Below are 26643 nucleotides of genomic sequence, written 5' to 3'. Positions count from 1 at the left end.
GAGTGAATGAATTTACCTTGCTTGGCATTCTGGGTATTTGTTTTGCTCTCTGTCAGCGAGAAATGTTAACATTGTTTTGTTTTCCTCTGACTGATTTTGTGATAGATTTGCAAGTGGTATGGTCCTGCGTGACACTTGAGTGCAGGTGATTCACTGTCGGTGTGTTTGCCCCGCACTGACAGAGCATGGAATGCTGAATTTAGGACTACGTTGTAGAGTTTTAGGTATGTGCATCCTATGCTATTAGGGCACGGGTGCTTTATCCATGTGAGCATTAAGGTGCTTTGGAAAACTATGTGAATATAAACATTTGGGCTGCAGGTGGGTGGTATGGTATAATTGAGATACTTTGTTAGGGTTGAAGTTATGTGCCAGTAATGAAATAGCAGGAGCCCTGCAGGTGCTGTTTAATGTACACATTTTGAGTTACACCAGTACTGATAGAGCAGTGTGTATTTCTCAATGCCAGAGCAGCAGAACTGGAGTGTACTTTATCAGGTTTGAATTCTGCTTATATAGGTGTTTGCTTTTTTCAGTACTTATTAGGAGGTGACTATGCTATCAATATTAGGCTGCACTGGCAGAGATGCATGCTAGGAGTGCTGAGAAAGTGAGGGCTCTGTGCACCGAAGGAGGGAGGTGCTGTGACACAGTTGTGCGTGGGTCTGCCTCCTGTAATTGGAAAATAAAATGTTCTTCCGCCTTGTGGGTCAGATTCCCCCTATATTTGATGGGAGATTAAGGTGTGTGCACAGGGTTAAGGACAGTGGTTAATTTGTAAAATAAAATCTGAAAGAAACACGTTAGTTAGATTCCTCACCTTAGAATATCCTCAGGCGTCAGACTGGATCCGGAAGATTTTTGTAGCAATACCCCTTGCGCGTCGCTAGGCGTCGTCTGCGGCTCCGCGTCCGTCGTTGGCGTCGTGTGCCGGAATGAAGTCGTCGGAGTACTTAGACGCCGCCCTCGCGCGCTGACGTCAGTTCTTCTTTTTTCCGCGCCAGTAAGCGCCGATCCGGGAGAGCTACCCCTTTAGTCAATTTTTGACTAACTTTTTCGACTCTTTTTGGTCACTTTCTCGACTCTGGTGCCGGTAGGATGCCTGGTTTCAAGGCCTGCGACGACTGTCACCGACTAATGTCGGTGACCAATCATCACCGCCGGTGCCTGTACTGCATGGGCCTCGACCACGATGCGGAGTCGTGTTCCGATTGTATGGCCCTGACCTCGAAAGCTAGGCGGGAGCGGTCCCGCAAGCTTCTCGAGCTTCGCCACTCGGCTCCGCGCCCCTCTCGATCCCGGTCCAGGAGGAGGTCCAAGGATCGGTCGCGGAGCCGCACTCGATATCGTCGCTCGTCTGGCTCAAAGTCTTCGGGTAAGTCGAAGCGCTCTAAGAAGTCTCTTCGGACTCCCCTCGCGCGACTCGGCCGAGGGTCAGGGTGGTTCCACCCCCGCGGCTCCGCCGGAGCCGCAGGCGCCGCGCAAATCCCCATTCCCACCGGTCCCTGGGATTGACGCGACGCCAGCGGAGGTCAGTGCCTTCCTCTCGGCCATGAGGAGCCTGGCCCCGCCGTCGACGCCCGCTGGCGCGCCTTCGGGCCCCGCGGACTCGACTGGGCGACCTTGCGTGTCGGCGGCCCCGGCGTCGTTGGAGGCTCCGGCCCGACGCCGCAGGTCCCCGAGGGGCCCGAGCCTGGGCCCCCGTCGACGCCGGTCGACCTCGTCACGCCTCCTCCGCCGGCGTCGACACCGGTACCACCTCCGACGCCGACTACGGTCGACGTCGATCCCCGGTTCAGCCCCTGTCTGGTCCCGATGCCGATGCGGCGCCGCCCGACACCGCATCCGACGCTGCTAGAGACACATTATGTCTATCGACCGGCTCCGATCATTCCTCCTGTTTACCAGGAATCGGATGATGGGGGCGACTGGGAGGGGTCTGAGGACCCTATGGCCCTTCAAGGGCAACTTTCACAGGACTGGGCAGATGAACTGGGGGAGGCCAGTGGATTGGATACCTCACCGGACACTGGATTCATCTCTCCTCCGACTGTGGCTTCGGAGGAGGGTGCAGCTTTTTCTGTGGTGCTGCGCAAGGCGGCCGCGGCCCTTGGGCTTGAGCTGCCGGCCGTGGCTGTGAGGACTAACATCCTCACTGAGGTGCTTCAGTCTGCCGCATGCTCCACTGAGCTTCTGCTGCAATTCAATGAGGCCCTCACTGACGTTCTGCAGGGCACCTGGTCCAAGCCCTCCACAGTCCCTCCTGTGGATAGGAACGTTGCCAGGCGCCACCGCCCTGCTCCGGGCGACCCCAGTTTTCTGTCCCAACACCCCACCCCTGAGAGTCTGGTTTTCCAGGCCTCTACCTCCCAATCCTCCTTCCCGTCCGCTCCTCCGGACCGGGATTCCAAGAGACTGGAACAGTTCGGTAAGAAGCTGTTCTCCTCGCTCAGTTTGGGCCTGCGGTCTTTAAACACCGCCTGTCTCTTGGACCGTTATTCCCACTCTCTGTGGGATACGGTGGAGGACATGCTGCCACTGTGCCCGGTGGAGGCCCGGGCACGGCTTTCCTTGGCTCTGGCCGATGGGAGAGATGCAGCGCGCCATGCCATCCGATGTGGACTCGACACTACGGACTCGCTGGGTAGGGCGATTTCTACCACGGTGGTGCTTCGAAGTCACACCTGGCTGCAGTCCACGTCCTTTTCAGGGGATGTCCAGAGCACACTCATGGACATGCCTTTTGATGGCGCTCGCCTTTTTGGTGAGAAAGCGGACAGTGCGCTGGCTTGCTTCAAGGACTCCCGGGCTACGGCCAAGTCCTTGGGCCTCTCGGCCCCGCGGCCACAAACTTCCGCTTTTCGCTCCTTTCGTGGCCAAGGAAGGGGCACCTCCTCACGTCCGCCTAGCCACCGGCCGCAGCACCAGCCTACACGCGGTCGCGGACGTGGTTTCCGCCGAGGCAGTATTGGAGGACAACGCGGTCAGTCCACATCCACCCCGGCAGCATCCGCCTCAAAGCCTTCCTAGTCCGAGCTTTCAGGCCCATTCCTCGCCAGTGGGAGGCCGGGTTCGCCATCACCTGCTCCACTGGCGTACCATTACTTCGGACAGGTGGGTGCTGCAAATCGTCCGAAGGGGCTACTCCCTCCCCTTCGAGACAACCCCTCCAGCCATGCCACCGCAGCACCACCGTATCTCGGAGGATCATTTGAATCTTCTGCAAGAGGAAGTTTCGGCCCTCTTGGCCAAAGAGGCAGTCGAGCGCGTTCCGAGCCCAGAAGTAGGTCGTGGTTGTTATTCCCACTACTTTCTGGTTCCCAAGAAGGGCAAAGGAGGCCTACGCCCTATCTTGGACCTCAGGAACGTCAATGCCTTCCTCCGGAAGGAACGGTTCAAAATGTTGACTTTGGCTCAGGTTCTAGCTGCCCTAGACCCTGGAGACTGGATGGTAGCGTTGGACTTGCAGGACGCATATTTCCAAATCCCCGTCCTGCCGGCCCACCGGCGTTACCTGAGGTTCACGGTGGGTCAGGAGCACTTTCAGTTCACCGTGCTCCCCTTCGGCCTTACCAGTGCCCCTCGGGTGTTCACGAAAGTGATGGCGGTGGTCGCAGCTCATCTGCGCAGATCAGGGGTTCCAGTCTTCCCCTATCTCGACGACTGGTTGTTGAAGGCGGGCTCGCCCCAGACAGTCGTCTCCCACCTCCAGACTACGGCGGATCTCCTGCATTTGCTGGGGTTTTCCATCAACGTGCCGAAGTCACACCTGAGCCCCTCTCAGAAGCTCCTCTTCATCGGAGCGGTTCTCGATTCGGAGCAGTTCCGGGTCCATCCACCGGAACAGCGGGTCCGGGATATACAGGCCCTGATTCCCATCTTTCGGCCTCTATCCTGGGTTTCGGTCAGGCTAGTGTTGCGGCTTCTGGGGCTGATGGCCTCCTGTATCCTACTAGTGCATCACGCTAGGCGGCGCATGCGGGCTCTGCAGTGGGACCTGAAGTTTCAGTGGGCCCAGCATCACGGCAACCTGTCCGACCATGTCTTGATCTCGGAGGGCACTGCACAGCAGTTGCAGTGGTGGCTCACGGACCGCGATTGGGTCACGGGCAAGAGCCTCTCCCTACCCCTACCCCTACCGGAGCATGTCGTAGTGACGGATGCGTCCCTCCTGGGATGGGGTGGCCATATGGGAGAGGCGGAGATCAGAGGCCTCTGGTCTCCGGCGGAGTCTCGCCTCCACATTAACTTGTTGGAGCTGAGAGCGATCCGACTTGCACTGAAAGCCTTCCTTCCCTCTGTCCGGGGAAGTGTCGTGCAGGTGTTCACGGACAACACCACTGCCATGTGGTATTGCAAGAAACAGGGCGGGGTGGGGTCGTGGACCCTTTGTCAGGAGGCTCTGCGCCTCTGGACATGGCTGGAACACCAGGGCATCACCCTGGTGGTTCAACATCTGGCGGGCTCTCTGAACGCCAGAGCAGACGAGCTCAGCCGCCGGTGCATGATGGATCACGAATGGCGTCTGAACTCCGAGGTGGCGCAAGGTCTCTTTCAGCAGTGGGGAGAGCCTTGGTTAGATCTATTCGTCACCGACGAGAACGCGCAATGTCAGCAGTTCTGCACGTTGGAATTTCCAAGGCGGCACTCGCTCGGCGACGCTTTTCGTCGCGAGTGGAGTTGCGGTCTGTTGTACGCCTTTCCGCCTATACCACTTCTGCCCAGAGTGCTGAAGAAGATCAGGCGCGACCGGGCCCAAGTCATCTTGGTGGTTTCGGATTGGGCACAAGGGTACTGGTATCCCGAGCTACTCAGTATGTTGACCGATCCTCCGATACGTCTGCCCCTTCGGGAGGATCTTCTGTCGCAGCAGCAGGGGACGGTCCTCCACCCGAACCTGTCCAGCCTCCACCTCCATGCGTGGAGATTGAGCGGCGGCAGTTGATGGCATTTGACTTGCCTCCTGAAGTCTGTGATATCATTCTGGCAGCCAGGCGTCCCTCCACAAAGACGGTATACGCCTGCCGGTGGAACAAATTTGTGGCATGGTGCACAGCAAAGGCTGTGGATCCCCTTTCCGCCCCTCTTTCTGAGGTTCTCCTCTTTCTTCTTTCTTTGGCCCGGCAGGGCTCTGCCCTGGGCACCTTGAAAGGTTATCTTGCTGCCATCTCTGCCTTCTTACGGCTTCCTGATCAGCCCTCTCTTTTCAAGTCCCCTGTAGTGTCACGCTTTCTTAAAGGCATTACTCACACGTTCCCTCCTGTCCCTTTCGTAATGCCTCAGTGGGACTTGAATCTTGTCTTAACATTTCTGATGTGTGCTCCCTTTGAGCCTCTTCACAATTGTCCTCTTCGTCTTCGTCTTCTCACTCTTAAGACTCCTTTCCTGGTAGCCATCACCTCGGCTAGACGGGTGATTGAGCTCCAGGCTCTATCGTCCAAGCCTCCTTTTCTATCTGTTCATCCGGACAAGGTTTTCCTTCGGCCTCGTCCTTTCTTTCTACCGAAAGTGGTGACCCCCTTTCATCTTGGGCAATCTGTCACCTTGCCAACCTTCTTTCCACCTCCGCATCCTTCCAAAGAGGAAGAGCGGCTCCACCGTCTGGACCCAAAACGTGCGCTCTCCTTTTATTTGGATCGCACGAAACAGTTCCGGGTGGACGACCAGCTTTTCGTTGGCTACGTGGGTGCTAAGAAGGGAAAAGCTGTGCACAAACGGACCATCTCCCGGTGGGTCGTTTTGTGTATAAAAATCTGTTATTCCTTGGCAAAAAAGGACCCTCCTGTTGGGCTGCGAGCCCATTATACTCGGGCCACGGCGGCTACTACTGCTTTGGGACGGGGAGTCCCTTTGCAGGACATCTGTCAGGCGGCGACGTGGGCTTCGCTGCACACGTTTGCCCGGCACTATTGCCTAGACAGCCAAGTCCGGAGGGATGGCTTCTTTGGCCGTTCTGTCCTCCAGGACTTTCTGGTGTGATCTTGGTTCGCAGACCCACCACCGGGGTTGGTATTGCTTGGGTATCAATTCTAAGGTGAGGAATCTAACTAACGTGTTTCTTTCAGATGAACAAGTTACTTACCTTCGGTAACGATGTATCTGTAAGAAACATTAGTTAGTTAGATTCCTCACCGACCCACCCATCCTCCCCGTTCTGCGAACCGACATCTAGGGTTAAGGCTATCCTTTTCAGGGCCCTAGATTTTTTGGCACCAGTGTCTGTCTCTTGCATGGCTCTGCGTTCCTGGCGCGGAAAGCTATGTACAAGAACTGACGTCACCGCGCAAGGGCGGCGTCTAAGTACTCCGACGTCATTCCGGCGCACGACGCCAACGACGGACGCGGAGCCACAGACGACGCCTAGCGACGCGCAAGGGGTATTGCTACAAAAATCTTCCGGATCCAGTCTGACGCCTGGGGATATTCTAAGGTGAGGAATCTAACTAACTAATGTTTCTTACAGATACATCGTTACCGAAGGTAAGTAACTTGTTCATAAGTGCCAGGGCTCTCGGCGGGAGGCAGCTTGCACTAGCCCATTTCTCTTGTTAGCACTGCCTAAAACAGAACCAACTACTAACCATGACAGTGGGGAAGAGGATGTGGTGTAATGGTCAGAGCTGCCCACTTCGTAGCTGGGCAACCAGGTTCGAATCTCCGCACCAGCTCAACATCCTGTGATTCTGGGCAAACCACTTAATGTCACCGTGCCTTCCATAAATGAATGTGTCAGTAACTGATGCTCATGAAAAGCGCCATTGTTGATGAGTAAGTGCCGGTGCTGAGTACCTGAAAAATCTGGGGCAAAATTTGCACTGGTTGAGGATAATATCATTGATATATACCCACAGAGGTGCGATGTGTATTTAATAGAAATCACTTTTGTGATACACCCTTATTTAAAATGGAGTACTTTTGGGTAGCTCCCTCAAATATCTACAGCTTAGTAGAGAGGCACTGTACACTTTTTAGGTTGTTTACCCGCTGGTAGGGATCAGACCGCTCACCTTGAAGAAGCACCTCTTACAACTTTTAGACAGGGTTGGCCATCCCTCCTCACTAATTACACAACCCTTCCATCTCTCTTTTGAAGAACTTTATTGTATGTCCACAAACCCCCCCACATTGCCAGCAGAGGCAATTTGGAAAACGTTCATTTGGAATGTCTATAAGGAGACCGAAAATATAAACAGTTTTTGGAAAGTGGGACTGGGGATATAATTACATAATCAATTAACTTATGGATGTTTATCTACTCGTATATTCACTCTTGTTGGGTTTTTGTTTCTGTTGCATGTGTCTCTTTACTCTCATAGCCTTGATATACTTCCACTTTGACTAAGTCTTTATAGGTTACTTAAAAGAAAAACTGCTATATCATTGCTTTTATAAGTAATTTATTTGTATTACATTGTTTTAAGAATCTTTTCAAATTAAAAAAAATTAGACGTCAATGAATAAAAGAGAACTTTAATGTCCTGCCTTTAAAAATATATATATCACTTATAAAATTCACAGACTGGACGTTAATACCTCCACTGCCCTATTTCTTTCCCAGACTGTAAAAGACCTTCTGGTCACTTGTTTTCAATCTGTTCTGTCGAGATTCTTTACATATTGAATTATATGTGGGATAATGTGTCTTCTGTACATTATAAGGATATTGCAAGCTATCGAGAAGCTCCATGACCATACAGGGGAACGAGGCCGAAGGCAGAGTTCCTTCATAAGGTCATTGAATTCCAAAGTGACTTGAAATATCCGTTTCATATACGGCATGAAGTAGGTTATTCAATATGGTGCATGGTCACACCATCACTTTTCCCACAAACTACTTAAATCCTTGGTACATAGTTTTTTCACATGTAAGAAAGAGCATCTTTGCAAACATGAATATTAAAAATAGAAACTAAACCCATCAAAAAGCTGTTCGATATTTGTTGCAAAAAGATATTTGAATCTGCTTAGTAAAAGTCATGCATTTTTTTTTCTCACGGAACAATAGCGCAGAATGTATAGAAACATGCAGAAGATACAAACTTTTCTGCAATTTCCAAAGGAGTGCAAACAATTAACATATTGATATAAACATCGAATTTCTGCTTGTCATTGTACAGCTAGAAAACAGAACAGAAGAAAGAAATATCACGTTTCATTTTCAATCTTTCAACTGTTCGAGTTATGCTTCATGACCTGGCCTGCTTTGTCCCTTGGCTACTGGCAGCAGGCATATTAGCAGTCATAGCTGAACTGTAAGAAGTTACAGATGAGTGGCTACATAATTTCTATATAAGAGGCAACTGAGACTGGTTTTTATACAGAGATTGAAGAATCCCATGTAATATAGAGAGGTAACTGTGAATAACAGGGATGTCTTTCAATGAGGGGCTCTGAGTGACATCAAATAGACAAGTGCAGAGCTCGAGTTGTCTACAATGTGAACCCAAAGGCGAAAAGCATTCCTGTTTTTTTCTTTTTATATTTTTGTTATGTATGCGCTCCCAAAATTATCTGTCCCTGCTTTCAAGTGCTACACATGTGCAAAGGAGTAATGTGGAGCCACCCATGACATGGCCTCTCTCTAAAGATAAAACAAGCATTGGCATAGCCAATAGGTCTCGCCTTTGGGACCTTATAAGTGTTTAGCTATGCAACAGTTGCATAACTAAATACTTCTAAGGTCCCAAAAGCGAGACCTATTGGCTATGCAAAGCGGCCTTACGGCCGCGAAAGTGAAAGTGATCGCGATCGCGATCACACATCAAAGCGGCCGTGCGGCCGCTAAAGTGGAAGTAATCGAGGTAAAAGTGGCGCGCGCTCCCGCGCACATGCACTGTAGCTCTAGGCTGGCCTGGTAGCACTTTTTTGGAGCCCTCTCAATAAGTCTCGCCAGACCAGCGCATGCGCTGGGTCAGGCGAGACCTAAAAAGACACCTTGTCCTATGCTGTCTACCCCCACCAACGTATCTGACTTAGTACCCCCTCCATCTGCAACCCTTCCACCAGACCCCCCCCCCTCCCAACCCCCCGCCAAAGCTGTGCTGTCTGCTTTACATTTGAGCAGAGATCCAGCGCTCCACTGACAGGCTCTCAGAGAGCCATGTCACAGCAGCTTGGAAATCTTTCATGACGTATCAACAGTAGGACACAACTTTTGTTTTCTAGTGGTACTACATCTAGAAGTGAATAACCTGATTTAGTATCAGGTATTCACAATAGTGCCTCTCTTTGAGAGCCATACATAACATTTTGAATTACTTTAATCCCTTGATTAGTCCTATTTTGTTTCTCACTCTGAAATGTAACCAGTTTGTAAATTACAGTGGTGTTACCCGCTGAAAGAAAAAAAACTGCTGCCGCGGTTCTATCTATCAGTGTATTGTTGAGAAAAATGATCACATTGCCCACGCGGTCCATAGGTGACTATGTTTTTATAAAGGGAAATAGCCAGTCGTGAACACTTATAAATTTCAAGTTCTTTTGTATGGCAGTAAAGACATTCTAAATAAAAAGTCCTGACCTAGTGAAATGTCTATGGAGAGAGTGTGAGCTTCGGATTTTATTGGTTTGTGGTTCTGGTATCAGGAGACCATATGATCAAAGTAACACAATCATTAGGCAGAAACTACGGCACTGTTATTTCTTCTGTTAGCCAAAGGAAGGATATGCCCTTATGCTGCTCCAGGAATAGCCAACTCTGCCATGGTTACATTTGGGTACAACTGTATTCCAGGGGAGACAAGATCTTAAACATCTCAAGAGTGGCCAAGAGTCCATCCAATAAATTAGTCTACAGGAGATGGCTGGTAGCCACATTCTTAATCATATACCATTGGAACCTCTGTGTAAATGGATTTACAATGTTTACCGTAATAATTTCAAGGTTAACTGGTGAACAAGGGATTGTTTATTTATTGTTGGGCTTTGGAGAACTCAATGAATCGTGCTCTCACCTTAAAGATACTCATTATTTAAATATACTATGGAGAGTGTCCCTTGGCCTCGCATAACAAGCAGTGGAATGCAATATCTGTAGTTTCTAGCTGCTACAGTTGTAGTGATTGAGGCGGCACAGTATAGCTTTTTCTTTTTTAGCTGAAACAGATGTCTGCAGGGAAGTTAATGAGATATTGACTTTCTAAGGTGATCAGGTGTAAGAAACTGCCAAGACATTTTCCATCTAATTTTGTGTGTAGACAGGAGTAGTGTACATAGAATCTCGCAATTCTAAGATATTCTGTTAATCCACAGAAAATCAACAATAAAATTGGAAGACTAGAATTGTTAAGTGTAGAAGAAACAGTCAGTGGGGGAAATGATAAAAACTGCAGCCTTTAAATGTTCCTACTCTGATATGTGCAGAATATTACAGTAGCATACAGCGAGTTGCAGTGTTCACTCTGTTCACATAAGAATTAAGGTTTGATTCTTGAAAATTTCATGAAACTTAAATGTGGAATACACACACACACACATATGACATTTTACATTAAACATACTATGGATAATCAGAATTTACTGTACATTCTCCACATTAACTTGGGAGTAGTTCTAGAGTTATAAGTCATCAGTTGGTTCTTGTAAATTAACAGTGGGGGACCGGTCAGTACATTTAAATGTTTTCACATATTTAGAATAGTTATGAATTTAAAAGTATGTAGAGCTGTAGGGAACAACAGTTTCTTTTGGATGCTAGTTTGTTCACCACTGTTATTATCATTGTATGTTTTTATGTGTATTTAAATTTTATATTCTGACAGTTGTACTAGTTCTCCTTTCTTTTTTCCAGGATTATGAAGAAGGTTGTTGGCAACAGGTCTGGCTGTCCAACCCAGGGTGATAAAGTGGTAGAACTAATATACATTGATATTGTGGGACTCACTCAATTTAAAAAGACCCTTGGCCCATCCTGGGTTCATTATCAGTAAGTATTGTAAATATACACTATTTGATAATTTGTTTATATATTTTTTGCAGTTTTTGCGTTAGATGCATGCACATGTTCTTCTAATAACCAGTCACCAAGATTTGTGATGGGACGTTTCTGCACATGCTTGGTTATTTTCTCTTTGCCATTTGCCAATTTTTTATATTTTATTTACTGGTTTGTACGAAAGTATAATTGCATCAGCATTTCTTTCTGGATCTGGAAAGAGATGCATTGGACTCTAACGATGTCAGGGCTGTTCCCATGTGAACAGAGGACAATGCAGGCTCAACACATTAACAGTGCTTGAATGCTTCGCTGCATGTCCTGGAGCGCCTGGTCACTCACTCCTTGATGAATGCTGGCAGCTAGGCTGCAAAGTCTTTGTGTTTCCTGAGCACCTCACACCCTTAAGAAGACATCCACTCCAGCACCAGCCAATTGGACCTTGCTCTTTCTCCTACTAATTCCTCCTGGTCAGGCACCTCTTAGTCTCCATGTGCAAACATTGGTGCAGCTTCCCTTTCTTCCAGAGCATCAACAGGACTTTTCCAGAATACTAATCCTTGTCTAAATATAAACCAATAAAAGGAAAGTCTTCTTTATGGTGAACATCTCTCTTCACAGAGCTGAGATCAGTACCACTGTGGGCTGGGTGAGTCAGTATTTGCTATTTTAAGGGCACTGCCTACATACCAAGGACATCCAAAGCCCAATTGTTGTTCAAATTCTGAACGCTCTTCCAGTCTGATTACTTCTCACCAAAGCAGACTGTCTGTGCCAATGTCTTTTTCTGACAAGGCAGTGCACAGTACAGCACTAAGGGGCCAAGGAGAATATGGGTACTCCGGGAGGCAATGATCCTCTAGGATGGATGCAAATGTTTGTTTTACCACGCCTTCATGGTCTCTGGGGCCCCTGAAAAGGTAGAGAGCATTGTGGTGTAATTATGATACCTTTCCTCACATAATTGCTTCTGTGATTAAGCGGTGCGTTTACTGCAGCAAAATGCTGGTTAGCACCGCCTTTTGGTTGCTAGCCTTTGGTAATCTACCATTTCACTGGCATAACAATTCAGAATTGGGGTGAACACACAGATATTTTCCCAGACATCTATTTCTTGGGTAGGAGCTTGGATGCTGGGGTGAGCCCCATCATCTAGCACCAGTGTTTATCAGAGTCTTTATTTTTGTGGTTGTCGTGTTTTATTTGTTTGAATGCTATTCAGAACATGCCACCACCACTACCGCCTTACTTTCTTGGATCAAGAGAGCCTCACATTAAGTTCTGTAAAAGGAATTAATGTTCAACTTCTAATTAATTGTTGTAAGTTGTTCAAACATGAATGCCTAATGAAATAAAACTCTCCTGTTACATTGTGCAGAATGCTAAGATATTTTTATGTTTAATAATTTTTAATGAGATTCTCAAAAGTTCATACATTTTTAATACTAATATCCACGTCCTGTTGGAAAGACCTAGGTCTGAGCTAGGTTGATTGAAGATGAGATTTACAGTATAAGAAAGGTTTATCTATGTTCAGTTGATCGCATATAGGCAAATTGATTATTAGTTTGAACCCCACTAGCCATAGTGTGGTTCTTGTATTGACAGAAGTTAAAGATTTACCAGAGGCCAAAAGGTTTCCAAATGTTTTCAGTATTGTATTGTATTGTATTGCAACATTTATATAGCTCTTACTTACCCTTATGTGTAGCACTGAAGATCTTACCTACATAAGCAACATCTTACATTGTGTATTGTAGGGTTTGTGGTCTGAACAGTGTTGCCTTTGTTTTGATCCTCTGTGGCATGTGTTTTCATGTTGTGCTTGAGGACCACCAAGGTGTGGTTATTGTGGTATGGGATGCAATGCTTAGCAGTGTGATGGATGAAGAAGTGTACCAGAAACACACACAGTTTACAGTTTTCAATAAGCTGGCACATTTGAGCTTCTCTGTAGGTCGCTTTGTTGCATTTTTTTATTATTTTCGCTGGTGTTTCCATTCTGAGGTATTTTTGTTTAAAGTTTATAGTCCAGATATGACATAGGTTGGTCTGACAAATGGTGGAGAGGTCTGCTGAGATAGACTTTGGTAATATCTTCTCAACTCTGATTGTCATTGTGAGATGTCAATAAGCAGTCATAGTATGACACTTAATTGAACCTGCAGGGCTGGACTAAAATCAGAGTCCTCCATTGGGCAGTGGCATGTGGCAGATCTCTTCAGTTATTCCACGCCTATTTTGCATGTGAGATAGTGCAATATCAGGTGCTTTTGATAAGGTGAGCACTCAATCTCTCTGAAAGGCAAACTCTAGACCAACACTTTATTAAGAGTTGTTCAGCTCAAGAGCTGGAGGAATAAAGTAATGGCTGGACACCTGTATAGGGAACTATCAAAAAATTTAGGCGGTGCTCGAAGGCAACACTAATCTCATGAAAAAGTGAGAGAGCATACAGGGTAAATGATGCAAACACTAAAAAGGAGAGTCTGCAAATGAAATCCTGGAGCGGATGTCTCGTGATGTGTACCCTTAAAGTATGGCTCACAGTATTCATTGCAAAAGTGAAGTGGTTTTAAATACCCATGGTTGTGGCAGATGGGCCACAGGATAGCTTCCCCAGACAGTGGAAGTGGATTTCCTACAATTGTGGAGCTGGAAGGTGGAGACCCACACAATGAACTGTAGAAGATGTAGACAGGACTAGTTTTTAGCAATTCTATGAAACCTTGTTAGCAAGGGGATACTTTTTAGTTTTTCCTGAGCACTGCTATTTGGTAACTGATGGTGGTAAAGGATGAGACTGTAGTTTCTGATGTTCAAGGTCAGAATGTTTCTAGGACAGACTCGAATTGCCCGAATTGTCTGTCCCTCATTGCTGCTTCAGAATGAGAATCTACCAGAGCTACACAAGCACACTTGTAAACCCCTTGTGGAACTAGGCTCAGACATGATTTGATTCAACAATGTTACAATGATGTGCAGTTCAAATAATACTTCACATAGCCACTGGCCTACATCACTTACCCCACAAATCAGTGAAGGGTGGAATGGAGGCTTACAGTCTCATGCAAATACAGTCATCCCTCACAAATAGTATATCATAACGACTCAAACCGCAGCAGTGCCTGCACACAAAAGAGTGAACACACCCTCCGGGAAAGCATACTCAAGTTCTTGTGCACGGCACAGACCCGGACAGCGCATGGTAAACCAGTAAATGTGCTGCTCCGGTTGTAGGCATGCGTTTGTGCCTGCACTGGCAACAGCGCATTAGTGATAGATGGACAGCTTTTTCAAGCTGTATGTTTGCTTTTCACAGGAGGCAGTGACCAGCCATCATTTCAAAATGAGGGGTGGGGGCCAGACATGCCCTTGCAGGCAGGTAGAGTGGGTATCTGCATTGGCTGGTAAGGGAATTTCTGGAGGACAGTACGGTCCCTTTGAGTGTCTCAAAGATTTAGACATAAGATTATCACTGGAGAAATTAAGAAATTCCTTCTGCATATGATGAAGATTATACCAATTAGTATTTGCTGAGCAGTTTCTAAGAAACCTTTGGACTCTTGTAAGGTTGATGTCATAAAGTCAAATGAAGTGATGAGCTCCCTAACTGCTGTAGCATAGAAGTACTCATAAAAAACATTTTTGCATAGATCTTCGAGAATACCCATGGTATAATGGGCAAATCAATTTTTTTCCAATGATGATCCTGTGCTTTAATCAAACAGCCACCAACATGAATACAGGTCAAATAAAGTTTTGACCTTGCTTAAGGGAAAAGTGTTAGTTATGGAATAATTAAAGGTGGACTATTAACTCCTTCCCTGCTCATGACGGAACCACTCCGTCATGAGCCACGGGCGCCGTGTGCTCATGACGGAGTGGTTCCGTCATGCTGCGGCCGTTGGCGGCCGCTCCGCCCACGCGGCACTGATTCCCCGCCTGTGCGGGCGATCAATGCAAGTGGGCGGAGTCATGACGGAACCACTCCGTCATGAGCACAGCGCGCCCGTGTCTCATGACTGAGTGGTTCCGTCACGAGCATGGCGGCGCCGCAAACACCCCAAACCCCCCCAGCGCCGCGGCAACATTTGTGCCGCGGCGAAGGGGTTAAGGCATCGAAATTTGAAAAATAGCATTGCATGGGAGGTGATGTGGCTTATCAACTAGAGCTGTCGACATTGTAACGTGGGGACCTAGGTCTGAATCTCAGTCTTGTTGCTTGACTCGTCATTGGGCATTTCTGGTCAAATTGCTAAATCTCCCTGTGCCTAAAAATGAATGTGAAATGTAATGTATGAAACACATTTGTTTCATCTCCACTTGATGTACATGATCTTCCAAGACTCCTGTAATCTATAGTGCCAGCTGCATCCTGGCTAGCGTCGCTCTATAGAAATACCAGTACATACTAACACACCTGAGGATGCAATGAAAACATTGAACAAAAGGTTCTTACTGACCTACCTTGGCCTTTCTGAATACATACCTTGGGAGAGTATTTGCACTTTAGACTGGATGCATGGGAGCTGTTTTGAAGAAAGGTGTTAATGCCACAGTGCCAGTGTGTATAAGAAGTTTTAAATGGTTAGTAGGGAAATTGAGTTTTTAAGAAAGAGCCACTCTCTCTTATTTTGGCTTATAGAAAATTGTTATTTTGACACAAAAGAGGATGTTTTTGCTGCAAATGTGGGAAGTGAGAACATTAAGAACATTGTTTTTATGTGAGTGTTTTACTGTGAGAATAAACAATGTACCTCTCAGGTATGTTTTTTCTTAGATATGTTTATCTATTTTGCTTAGAAAGCATCAGCTTTGTGGTGCTTAATAAATGTATGAAGCTGAGACTTGTGCTTAAGTCTATATATTTTGTGGTTATCCTGTATTGTTTATTTGTTTAGGCCATTGATGATGAACGGAGTCGGAATTCTCTAGTTGGTTATTGTTCACTACAATGTTTTCAAAATAAATGTGTATGATGAGAAATGTATTCAAGTGAATATCAACTTACTCTCCCACTCACATCATTTATGTATGGTTATGGTGTTCTTCAATTAAATGGTATCTCTTTCCCTTTACACATTCTGTCTCTCTTGTACACACACACACATTATCTCTCTCTCTAGTTCCCCAAGTATCATGGCATTATTAGTCTAAAGGATCATGTCAAAAGTGAAACCAAGTGGGACACTCATTTATCTAAATAAAAAAATTCATACAAAGCTAGCTCTAGTTTTATGAGATGATCACATTGATACCCTAATGAAGCCATGGTTCCTGCCTGCAATATACTTTGGTAGATAAGCAATCTAAAAAAATACTAGTGAATATATGGTCTGTTAAATCATAATTCCTATAAAATGTAGTAGACAAACTTCAGGCACATTTGACACAGTTTGAGCTGGTGATACCAAATAAAATGGTTTCTGATTGATGAAATATACAAGGCCAGCACTCAATAGGAAAACTGAGCAGCAATACCGCAAAAACTGGTGAACAGAATCCCACCACATTTGGCAGCAAGTTAGATCTTGGTCTAGATACTGTGCTTTTTGTGATTTGCTGTAAATCCTTGCAGTAGCTTTTGAAAAATTAAGGTTAAAAAATGTTTTACATTTCATGCCGCAGAGGATTTGTAGAGCCAACAGATCTTAAGATAAGATCTCATTGGTTGCCACCAATGTGGCGGCAGCCATTTTCACACCTAGGGACTGAGTCCTCAGTCCAGAAAATAAGATTAAAAATAGATATTGGGGGAAGGGATAATGTGCCCCCATTGGCATTGTGGGGTGGGGGGGGGGCAGAGGGACCACCACTGGGGCCGAAAACCTATTTTAAAACTTTTTTTTACCATAAAGGTATGGTAAGTGTTTTATTTATTTTTTTAATTTAAGGCTGTGCTTAAAAAATAAATAAACCCCTATGCGGTGAACCAGGATGTCGCTGGTTCTGTGGGACACAGGGCAACCCCATTATATGGGCCAGGGTGTCAGAGCAAGCTATATATTAGGGAAGTGGGGTGCGTCACCCTCCCCGAGCCCCCTTGAGGCCCTGGGAGCACCATCCCAAAGGCTGATATTTAATTCAAGGGGGGGCAGGGGCACGCAGACTATCCCTCGGGGCTGGCTCTTGTATGGTGTCCCAGGGGCTCCTGATTGTCTAATGAGCTCCCACCTAGCGGAAGCAGAATGTTGCTCCTGCTTGCTCCTGCCTGGCGTTTGCAAAAGAAAGCTGCTCCTGTAGAGCGGGAGCAATGCTGTTTCTACCCACAACCGGGATGGATGCATGCAGGAGAGTCTAACTTTAACCTTTGCTTTTCTGGAAAACAAAAAAGTAACGTTCTAGTTAGGTGAATATGTCTGTGATAACATTAACATTTTGAACTTTAGAAATACACAGAAATTCACAAGTTATAGTTAGCAGGGCCCTCCCTAACATATTAGATTGGGCCCTGTTGGTCGGTGTTCCTGGGGCCATAAGTGGCCTAGGGATGGGGGGCTGCTTGTCCCCCCTCCCCTTATGTTATGCAGACAAGGGGTATGGCCTCGCTTGGGCCTATAATAGTTCGGGAAGTGGGGCTGCAATCCCACTGCCTCTTAAATAAACAATGTGGCCTCGGCGGTGGGCTCCCCGGGCCTTTAATCTAAGATTGTGGCCCGAGCCTCCATTTATTTTCTCTATCCAGCAAGAGACCCATGTGATTGGTGGAATAAAAAATGCTGATTTGTTTTGTATTTTGGCCCCAGGGGGTCCCTCTGGGTCCTCCGATAGGCCGGGGGTGGGCGGGCAGAGTATCCGTACCCTGCCCCCTTATATTACTTGTTTTTTTTCTTTCCGACAGGAGACTAAGTCCTGTAATGGCTGCCAGCAACATTTTGGGTATTTTGCTGAAGCTAATCGGAGCGCTTACTCCTGTGGGAGTGAATTGCCCCAAGGGAAAAATGCTCTAAGGGCCAATCGGAGTGCTTCATTTTTAAATTGACGCTCCCGCGAGTTTCTCAAGCCTCTCACGGAATCACCCTTCCAGATATACAAATATTTTTTACCCTTAACTCCTTAAAAAATGTAAAAAGAAAAATATTGAACTGATTTATACCAAATCACATAAAGCACAATCTGCTGTCCAAGATCTACCTTCCTGCCAAAATTGGTGTCATTCGGTTCAGCAGTTTTTGCTGCTGCCCTTCTTAAAAAAGTCAATAAAAAAGCATGGGGATTTTGCGTTTTGGGACAATCTCATATAGATATATGTATTTTCATAAAAAAAAAAACGAAAGGTTAAAGTGACGTTAGAGTTAGGTGATAATGCCAGTTAAAACTTAACGTTTTAAGCGAAAAAAACACTGGAATTCACTGGTTATAGTTATCTCACTTAACTCGTGCCCTAAGGCAAGTGTAACTCTCACCCTGTCCATGGACAGTGGTCATATCAATGATGTCATCTCAGATGTCATTAGGAATATTATCAGTGCTGTCATGGAACATGTCAAGAGTGATGTAATATGAGAGGGTGGAAGCTGTCTGTAACGAGGGCCCCCATTATTGAATCAAATAGCTAAAAAAAAGTCCCACATTTGCAAATCAGGAGAGCTTAAAACTTGTAAATACAGGCTATACAGAGGTTTTGCCAGGTATGAGAGACTGTATGCATCTGCACTTGCTGAAGGCAATGTTTGTGGTAATTTCAAAGAAATCAGCAGTACACACCAGCCCACAGAACTGGTCCACAAACAACCCATTCACTGATCTCTCAGACCAGCCCTTCGGGCACTGCTAGATTGACTCATAGGTCGGTCCGACACTGGCTGTGTTACCTGTTTACAAGAGATCCCATAGGATGGTACTGAGCTCGGAGGGCACCATAGACTTCAATAGAGAGACAGGTTTAATTTGCTCTGTCAGAGCATGTCCTGGCCACGGATCTGGAAATTGTGAGGGACGCCAACATTTATTTCACATAACGTAATTGCTATACTATTGTCTGAAAGTGACTTCCTTTCCCTCACTGGAAATTGAAGATCCGCCAGAAGAAAGGGAGTTGTTTTCCCATCAGTAGAGTGCTTGACACCACTTAATGGAATTAAACATATTATGATATCATCTCAACTAAAACTGCAGTTATTTAGTGTCCTCTCTATCCTTCTATCATATCAGTTTGCATCTAATAACTGACTACTGAAGTCCTAAATGCATTCTAAGCTTATATACTGAATTCTGAAGTAATAAATAATTGCATTCTAAGCTTATTTACTGAATACTGAAGGAAATAATAATTGCATTCTAAGCTTATTTACTGAATACTGAAGGAATAAATAATTGCATTCTAAGCTTCTATCATTCTATGTAAACCTCACATTTTAAGTCCAGCAGCCTTATAGAAAAATGGAAAACAAATAAATTAAAATGCCAAACCACCTAACATTAGTCTACCTCAATAGACCTCTTTCCTTTCCTTGGGACCAGAAACAACAAACTGAGGAAGTGAGGTCCACAAACCTGCATATAGATCTTCAGATCCTCCTAAAACTATTTAAAAGTGGTAACCTTCTCATTGAACATCCGACAGTGCAGTCTATCTCAAACTCCTACCAAAATAGTTATTACATCAGCTTGCATCTAGGCATTATATTTCACATTATTTATTAACCAGTAGTAGCATCTGGAAACTGGAAATGCACTCTAAACTAGGGCAGGCTGTGCCAAGACATACACATTAATAGGCACACACTGTTCCTTCATATTGAGGAGCAGTGAAGCAGTTTACGACATTTCAATACATTTTCGCAAAAATCATTGATTAGAAAAGGCACATTAAGTTATAAAACACAGTCATGATTTTGGTAAATGCTTATATGTTTGTACATGTTTTTTGCATTTGTAAAATAATGCATTTCTGCTTGCGGTCTTTTCAGGTGCATGTTGCGAGTTTTGGATTCCTTTGGTACAGAGCCTGAGTTCAACCATGCCCATTATGCTCAGTCGAAAGGCCATAAAACACCTTGGGGAAAATGGAACCTCAATCCTCAGCAGTTTTACACCATGTTCCGTAAGTATACTAAATTTCACGTGTTTACGCCCATATGTTCGTAGTCTGGCACTAGGCTTAAACATACTATGTTAGGATAGTACAAATATTTCAAAATTCTTCAGTTTTTGTGATGTCATAGTCTACAAAAGCTAAAAATTCGTCACATCTCGTATAACCTCATCAATTAATTTATCGATTTAATCTACATTTGGTTTAAAATGATCGTTATGGTACCCCTGTAGCAAGAATGAACTTGGACTGTCATTTCATGACCATACACCACTGTGCTGAACTGGATCCATAATTTAAAGCCGCAGCCTGCTTCCTTGACTTTTGTGGGAGACTTTAACATCAGCCTGCCTGTGCTGTTCATGTTTTCAGGATCTACTCTGTAAACACAATCTGTATCCAGTGATCAGGATGGTTATTGGAATTGTGTTTAAGGAACTTGTGAGGTAAACGTGGACTGATGATGTGTAGCAGTGCCTATTTGATGGATTTCTCCCATAATCATGAGATCCTACGGGCGGTGTATAATAGGCCTGCTAACTAAACATGGACGCCGCCCGGTGCAGCAACCTGTCTATGCTGGACTTGACTGGTTCAGTATCACTGCTTCGGTAAATCTATTCTGCGGTCTGTGGAGAGCTCACGTTCTCCTCAAAGCTCAATGAATGTCAGTTTAATGCGAAATTAAGTTATATTTGAACAAGCTAGCTAAAATATTATTAAGCAAATGCCTTAATGAAATTGGCCTAATGAAGACCCTTTGACAGATTGCTGATTGATTTACGTAAGAAAAAATATCACTACAGTGTCCTAAACGGAGCGTGTCAAACATTTACTCCCAGAATAAACATGAACACCCCAAGGGTTCATATGGAAGCATTGAGGAACCAAGAAATCATGATACGTCTTCAGATTTGAGTTTGATATTGAGGACCGGAGTGTAGTGCCTATTTTATACTTTAATTACACAAGTTGAGGAATGAGACTGCTTCTGTTCAGATTTCCAGTCCTTATGCTGATGACGGAGTCTGCACTCAGATTCAACTGTGGATGGTATCTTTTCTACTGCACATTGCAGAAATTGATTAGTCTTTTAATACTTGGCACCAAAATGGAAGGTGCACCGGTAGAAATTCATGCATCCTTTGACCCACCATGACGTCATAGTGATAACTTTTGTCCTGCCTTTAGATCCTCAACAGTCTCCTTTGTGCTCCTGAGTTGCTTCAGGAAGGACAAGAAGTGGAAACTACAGATTGTAAAGCGTGCTCCAATGCTTCTTGTTTACCGTCAGCTCCTGCTCTGGTTTTGTGACCCCTAATACCTGAAGCAGCAAGGGCAGTGCCATGGGAACCAAAAGTCAAGCCATAAATAGGAGCTGCTACACCTGGCTACCCCTGATCAAGGATGCCAACATCTAGCCGGCCAAGAAGATACCTAGCCTGTTAATTACCCTACACTGAATTTACTATACTTTCTAAAACACGTCCTATTGAGAAAGAGCTTTTAGTTAATCCCATTCCGATTTGAAGAGAGTGTAATTTGTTTTTTTATGTGACAAAAAATATTCAATGTGATGAATCTGTAGTTGAACCTTATGCAATATTGTTTTCTTCGCATTGACTTTGGCATTGGGGCGAAACAGACATTTCTTAATTGCGACATGTGACGCTGCCTATTATTTTTTCTATTGGGAATGGCATGACTGACAATGCTATTGTGGGCTGTGCTGAAACTCAATTTGTTCTATTAAGGTTTTAGCACCCAATTCTTAAAATTAAGGAAATGCGTGTGCAGTGACACTCGACTCAGTAGGACATCATGTACCTTCTGCAAAAGCCTTTCTTCTCTGCAAATTAGAATTTTGAGTTGCAAAGAGCGACGTTGGCAACAAAGCCTTGGCAGTTTTGCATCTCGTAGAGCATCACATTGGCGCGGGGGCTCGTGCATGGACCCTGTGCTTTGATGTTTTGTCTCTTTCTTGGATGTATCCCAACTTTCTTACTGTGTCACATGAGGTAATTCATAGGCTGGCTTGTAGAGGCTCGTGGAATACCAAGTGACTTTTCTCCCAAAATGCAGGCAGTGAACATCCCTCCAACCTCTTTGTTAGCCTTTGGCACGTGCCTAGGCAAGTATGTCATCAGGTTTTCAATTGTGGAGCTGTCCACAGTGTGTTTGGTCGCTTTTCAATCAATGTGCTGGAGAATAATTCTGCACTAAGACAAATGTTTAGTTGCACCATCAGCGGCGTAGCTAGGATACCATGGAAACTGATGGATGTGAGGAAATGAAGGCCCCCAGCACGTATCCCCTAATCCAGGCCCTGCTCGCATTTAAACCCCACAGCAGCCGCCACAACTCCCATGCACACACACTGTTGGGGCCATTGTAGTTCACATTTCCACAAATGTGGCAAGTACCGAATGTTTATATAGAACATTTTGTGACAGAATCATCAACCTTCAAATTTCTAAGAAAGCTTAGATATAAAGAAAATAAAGTAACATAATAGAACAAAACTTATACACAAATGGCAGATAAGCATCGAAATATAGCTGTGCAGGCCTAATTCCCACTACTATCTGTCCACTCCTACAGGCATGTAAAAAACCGCTACCACCAGATTCTTGCATGGCGGGTGGTTGGCTGGTCATTGATGGTAAATAGAGAGCCGTAGCATCTTTTAGGCATCAGGGCCCTGAGGCCTTGGGGGGGTACTGAACCCTGATAATTGTTGTATTTTATCATTTAAACGTCAGTCAGGGGTCCCATTTCATTCCTTACACTTGGGCCCATGACATACCTGCTCCGCTACTGGGTAGTGGAGGTGTAGACCACCACCAAATTGATTGGCCAGGGATATTTTAAGAATTATAGGTGTCCTCGGCCAAATCTATTTTGGGGGTCCCTGTTTGGAGCAGCTTTGAATTTAAGATCCAATTTCAGCTTTTTCATGCCCTCTGAGGCCAGGTCACCGACACTGCAGTAGTGCACTTGTCCAAATTCGAAATGTGTTTACATATAATATTCAGGGATAGTCATGTGTGTTTTCAATATTGTAACACAGAAGCAGCTCACGAATATTGTCTGCAAAAAAACTGTGAAACCCTCCTATTTCTCATAAAAGACACTTTTTTATGGATGTTGCATAGTGTTGAAAAACACATTTCTCTGCAACATTTGAAATAGACTCCTAGACATTGCCATACAGGAAATTGGTATTTAAAACAATCTATGTTTAAAAGTCCTTTGATGTCTTCAGGGCAGGACTGTGTGAAGAACAGAGCTGGATCTATCAGCTGGCCCCTTGAACGGCTGGGGTCCTGGGCCAGAGACCACTTTGCCCATACCTTAAAAGGTCTCTGTGATTGGCACTCTAAACGTGTGCAGTTCTGTGGTGGGTGGTAGTTTTTGGTAGATGGAGGCTACTGTCTCCCTCTCCTGAGGTGAAAACCAATGCCACAGAATATGAAAGGGGGTGATTGGAAGTTAGAGGAGACATCTCTCCCTTCACCGGTCTATAATTCAGTGGCGGCTGCTGCATAATGCATGTGGGAGGGGGGTTACAGAGACCGAGGGGAAAAATAATAATTAAAAAAAATTACCTGTTCTTGCCGCCAACGCTAACTACCGCCTCGGTGCTTCTCTCTTCCGTCACTGGAAAGCACAGGTTCCCCACCCAATCCAGGGGTCGCTCTCATACTATGAGAGCAGCGCCACGATTGGTCTGACAGTGATTGGGAGCCTGCAGCTTTTCTCCAACCAGACTGTGAACACAGCCGGGTTGGAGAAATAGAAGTGAGCGTGTCTGTTAGGCCGGCCTAGGACGGCAGGCGAATCTTAAATGCTCACTTCTAAGTTCCCACCACTCCTCCCTGTCATGGCCCGGCCCCGCCCGACAGACATTTCAGTCACAGAAAAATAAAACATCATGGTTGTATTATAATTTTATTTTTCAGTGACTGACTCTGACCGGTGCGTCAACGCGCCTCTGCCATTACAGAGTCGCCCCTGCTTCAATTGCTGCTGTGTTGTCAGTGGAGGCAAAGAACAACATGGGCTGAGTTTGTTGAAGGTTTCATCGCACACGGTATGAACAGGTAGTGTGGGCAGAATTCAGGAAAGCTTTCACACATGCTGAACAGGCACAACACTGGCAGTAGCACTGAAAGCTACCTTCACATATGAAACGGCTCCCAGTCTGTCAGCAGCATCACAGTCTTCCATCAAACAAAGTACATACACTCAGGAGGCAGCAGGCCAAGTTTCCATCACAAAAAAGTAGGTAAAGCAAAGGGAGCAGTATCGAGCTTTTAGCATCAACATGAGCTTCGTTCACACACAAGAACGGGAGCAGCACAGGCTGCAGTGGTGCACGATTTCTGAACAAAATTCTGTAGCAGATTAAGCTGCCCTTGAAAACCAAACAAGCATAGCTAGCACAGCACCAATACAGGCCTGTCCATCATTTGGGAGTGTATGGATGTAAATGTATGGATACTTGTATAGCGCATGACTACCCGGAGGCCTCTTGGCGCTTGTACGAATACCGCTGTGGAACCCATCCTGGCTTTCCCTGTGAGGCGTCCACTCCTGGGCACCCCCAAGGTGGAGGCCAGGCATCCTTAGCGTTGTGGGGGCCGTTGTGGAGATTAAGCAAGCTATTGCCCAGAGTTGCAGAGTGGGACTCCATGATTGGAATGGCACCGAGGCGAGAATTATCAGGTCCGTGGAATTTTTGAGCCCAAGACCCGCCGAGGCGGGGAATTGAACCCTGGTCCCGGGCTAGACCTCTGCATCAGGGTCTGCCGCTCTAATCATTGAGCCACACTTCTCCACATTGCGATTGCAATAGTGGTACTTACAATCTATCCCAAAATAGGGGATGCTTCCATGGGGACACTTCAATTGGCAACTCTCTCGATGTTAGAGGGTGGGTCAGTGTTTGGTTCTGCAGGTCAGTTGACCCCCCTCACCCATTCCAGTAGTTGTGGAAGCAAAGCAATTAGCTCCGTCCGATTCCCTCAGTTGCGGGAGTCGAACTCCGGGCCAGTCTAATGACTGTTTAGTATGTGAGGAAATCATAACCTGCACTGCTGCTGAATATCTTGTACCTCTGCTGTGTGTGAGCCGACCTTACATATATGTGTGTGTGTTTGTGTGTGTGCGTGAGCGTGTTTACACACAGGCTTGGACTGTAGATGCTGTCCATGTTCTGTGCATGAGAGCGAAATGATTTTTTTCTGGACAGATCGGAAAGTGGTCTATGGGTGTAAGGGCAGTGTGTACTCCTCCCCTCCTCCTGGATGCCTTACCTGTTTTGTGTGTGGAAATATTGCTATGTTTGTGAGTCAAACGTGCACTCATACACTCCAGTACAGTTCCTTACATTTGTATTTAATCTGAAATGCTGCTTATTCGTTGTATCTAATGGAGGTGTTAACTGGTACTGCACCATCCTATATGTATCCATCCAGAACTAAGCTCTAGAGGTCATAAAATCATTACGTGGCGAGCACCGCAGATTGTGGAAAGGACACAAATCCTTTTGTTGTTTAACCCTCACACACCCTATTGGTGTCATGCTTCATCATCGGGTTCACCGACTCCTAAAGCGGCGCAGGCAGCCTTGTAGTCACACGTACTTCAAAGGTCCTAACCCGTGGGTCACCTATTTGGTCTCCGTCTATCCCGGAGATACCAGTTGTTCCGCACCTCTATCCATGAGATACCAGTTGTTCCCCTGATTAGGGTGGAGTTTTTCTCGTACCTGAAGAAGGGAGATAAGTATTCTCCCCTTTTTATGATGCACGAAGGTTATAGCTAACTGTTCCTTCAAAACATATGTATATATATATATATATATATATATATATATATATATATATAAGTGAATCACTGTCAACACCAGTGAGGGAACCATTTGAGCCCTGATGAAAGCCCAGGACCCTTGAGGCCATAATTTTTTGAGCTGAAACAAATTGGCAGATTATTAGGGGCATAGGACCATTACACCAAGAAAGACCCGCTTTTACTGTTTTTAATATCCACTATGTCCCCGAGAATAAAAGGGATACCTGGGGAACAAAGTTGGATTTTTATCTTTAAGTCCCCCTGGCCTCCATCTCTTAAGAGCTCCCTGAAATACAGTCGAGCCCACCCTGAGCTTTAGAAGTCAGGGTGAACCCGATGATGAAGCATGACACCAATAGGGTGTGTGAGGGTTAAATAACAAAAGGATGTGTGTCCTTTCCGCAATCTGCGGTGTTCGCCACGTAAGGATTTTATGACCCCTAGAGCGTATTTCTGGATGGATATATATAGGATGGTGGATTTCTAGTTGGGAGGTGGCATCCATTCCCTTACCTCTCTTATCCCTTGATTGTCAGTGGACTACCTTCCATTGACATTGTATGGTCACGTTAAATGGTACTGCCCAGGGCCACACTGTTCCATGTCTTTTAAAAAAGCTTGCTCTGGCCTTGCAGTACGCCATTTGTTCCATGCCTTTGAAGGAACTTGCTCTAACTTGCCATGAAACCCTTGTTTCATGTCTTTGAAGGAAGCTGGCTCTGCAGTGCCACACTAGTTTCTTGTCTTTAAAGGGAATTTGCACTGGTCCTGGAATATCACAATTGTTTCCTGTCTTTCAAGGAAGGTTGTGGTG

At 45.6% G+C, this 26643-nt stretch overlaps 1 protein-coding gene across 1 annotated transcript in view; it reads left to right on the top strand.

Moving 5' to 3' along the window:
• Positions 1 to 26643, top strand: part of MGAT5 (alpha-1,6-mannosylglycoprotein 6-beta-N-acetylglucosaminyltransferase) — a 603388-nt gene that overhangs the window by 400535 nt on the left and 176210 nt on the right. Inside the window, exons 9-10 of the mRNA XM_085647328.1 lie at positions 10790 to 10924; positions 19849 to 19982. Of these exons, the coding sequence (XP_085503454.1) occupies positions 10790 to 10924; positions 19849 to 19982 (269 nt within the window). The remainder of the gene's footprint in view (positions 1 to 10789; positions 10925 to 19848; positions 19983 to 26643) is intronic.

The sequence above is a fragment of the Triturus cristatus genome, chromosome 3_2, assembly GCF_964204655.1.
Source record: "Triturus cristatus chromosome 3_2, aTriCri1.1, whole genome shotgun sequence".
Classification (NCBI taxonomy): Eukaryota; Metazoa; Chordata; class Amphibia; order Caudata; family Salamandridae; genus Triturus; species Triturus cristatus.
Note: the sequence above shows the minus strand (reverse complement) of the source record. Positions and strands in the feature narration are given on the sequence as shown.